At 44.4% G+C, this 2,567-nt stretch overlaps 1 protein-coding gene across 1 annotated transcript in view; it reads left to right on the top strand.

Moving 5' to 3' along the window:
- grid1b (glutamate receptor, ionotropic, delta 1b) overlaps window positions 1-2,567 on the top strand; it is a 478,026-nt gene that overhangs the window by 439,986 nt on the left and 35,473 nt on the right. Inside the window, exon 13 of the mRNA XM_035668898.1 lies at window positions 2,147-2,285. Within this exon, the coding sequence (XP_035524791.1) occupies window positions 2,147-2,285 (139 nt within the window). The remainder of the gene's footprint in view (window positions 1-2,146; window positions 2,286-2,567) is intronic.

Genomic DNA, 2,567 nt, shown 5'->3' with positions numbered 1-2,567 from the left:
TGACACCCTCTGACGATTTAGTGGCATCTAGTGGTGAAGTTGCAGATTGCAACCAACTGAATACCACTTGCCTTCCAAGCATGTGGGAGAAACTACATTGGCCACAAAACTCAAGAAGAACGCTAAAAGGTGCCAATCTAGATTCAGTGTTTGGTTTGTCCGTTCTGGGCTACTGTAGAAACATGGCTGACTCTGTAGAAGAGGATCTGCTCCCTCTGTAGATAAAGATCCTGTCTAAATCTTACACAGTGGACCTTAAAAGTTTCCTGATTGAACGTTAACTTGCACCTCTGTCCTGTCCATTACTGTTCACAGGTTTGATTCCTGTGTCTCATTACGTTGTTGGGACACTGAGCTGGTCTCCTGCTCACCAACTGGGAATCCCTCCGGATACAAACATCATCCGAAAGCCAAATGAAAGACTGCGCGACTCCGTTCCAAAAATTCTCACAGTGTTAGCAGCTCAGCTGTTTGGCTGAAATCAATCACGCAGCGGAAGGAAGATTATCTGCCTTGTAAAGACGGATTTCAGTTTGATTTCGGGTTGTTTTAATTTAGAGCTGTTACACAGATTACACGGCAACAGAAGAGGGAAACAATAATCACTGGAGGATTTGTAGTGTCTGAAATATTTAGCAGAGAAGCAGATATAAGAGCATAAAACTTTGAAGTGCTTAAATGAATTAGGAGGCTTAGATTACAGAGCTCCAGGAAATGTCACTGAGATATAATGAAGCTTTCTGTGTGTGTTTTTGAGTCAGTAAATAGAATGGTTCAGAGAGCCAGCGATGGCCAGTTCAGCTGCTCAAACACACACATTTCTACTCATGACTTAATATATTCACTAAAACTCAACAACAACCTGATCCTAAAACCTATTTCCAGCTACAACACCTCAATCAGGACCTCAAACAGACCTCCCATTCTAAAAATATCACTCTCCAGACAGCGCCCCTTCACCCTTTCACAATGTCCTTTAAAAATGTCCTGACTTTTTGAAAATGTCATTAAAAATTTGCCGTAAACATCCCACGGAATATCTTGGAGGACAGTGGCAGTGAAGGCAACTTGACTCTGGCTGATAGAAATGTTCTCTAGAAACTGTCAAAGAATTTCTTAATTTTAGATGTCTTCAATTTGTCAAAATGTCCTCATTTACCAGGAATGTCCGCTCACCTTCCAGAAAGTTCTCTCTACAAAAACTTCTGAAGTTTCCAAAATTGCCCCAATTTGTTTTTTACAGGGTGCCATTTTCCAAAATTGTTCCCATTCCGAAAATGTCCTTATTTTCAAAATACTGTCTTTCCTCCAGTAAATATCTATACATTGTCATATTGCCCTCTAAAATGTCCTCCTGTAGAACCTCACAATGTCCTCACTTTTCACAAACATTGTCCTTCCAGAAGTGTCTTCCTCCACAAAAAGTTATTTTTCTTGACTTACCTTTTTAAAATCTTTTAAAAACCTATTCCCATTCTACTTCATGGAAGTGTCCTTACTTTCCAATTCATGTCCTCTCCCCTTTGAATATCTTTACATTGTCTCATTGCCCTCTAAAGGGTCCTCCTGTAGGAAAATCACACCATTAACAGCAGATTGCTGGACAGATCTCAGATACTGGAAGACGACGGCTGATGAAGACATCTTGACTGCGACTGATGTGAAATGTTCCCAACCCGTCCTCATTGTTGAGGCCTAAAACTCTAATGTGTCCTCACTTAGATGCTTGTCCACGTCCACAAACACACATGCATAAGCACAAGTGGATCCACAAACATCCTGACAAACACACACTTTCCCAGCAGAGGCACCCAGCTGCATCTATTATGGTCTGGCAGGTTGCCTGGGAAACCTTTTAGGCCTAACGGGTTGTGATTAGATGCAGCTGTGCAGTCGCTCTGCTCGCTGTGATGAAGCACCGCTCTCACCTGCTGTTTCAATCAGGCGGCAGGTGGGCTACTGGTCACCGAGAGCCCACCTGTAACTGAGAGGTCACAGGTCCGATTCCCCTCAGCATGTGTCCATTAACACCTGTGTGATCTGAAACTGGATCATCAGCACGCTCCGGCTCTGAAAGCAGTTCGAAAACACTCGTAAATCCCTGAGAGTAATGACCTGAATGTCATCTGTGTGTGTGTGTGTGCAGGTGGGGACGGCGTGGTCGGCTCGGTGGCTCTAAGGATCGTCATGGGCAGCTGGTGGCTCTTCACGCTCATCGTGTGTTCGTCGTACACCGCCAACCTGGCAGCATACCTCACCGTGTCACGCATGGACCACGCTATACGGTAGGACACACACACACACACAAACAGCTGACTGTGTGCTCCGAGGGATGTAAACAAACACGGATACATTATTCAGATGTGAGCAGATAATGCGCTTTGAACAGACACCAACTGCATCTGAATGTCTGCAGTAGTGTTTGTTTTCCTCCGGTGCCACAAACTTCACTTCTTGTCACACTCACATCTTTTGACGACTGCGGCGCCTGAACTGCACCAAAAAAGCACAACGCTGAACCCTGAACTAGCTGCTATTAGCTCGTTAGCGGCCCTATTAGCTGTCTG

Source organism: Morone saxatilis, unplaced genomic scaffold, assembly GCF_004916995.1.
Source record: "Morone saxatilis isolate NCDOM2014 unplaced genomic scaffold, NCSU_SB_2.0 Contig1, whole genome shotgun sequence".
Taxonomy (NCBI): Eukaryota; Metazoa; Chordata; class Actinopteri; family Moronidae; genus Morone; species Morone saxatilis.
This window is presented reverse-complemented; position numbering and strand designations above follow the sequence as displayed.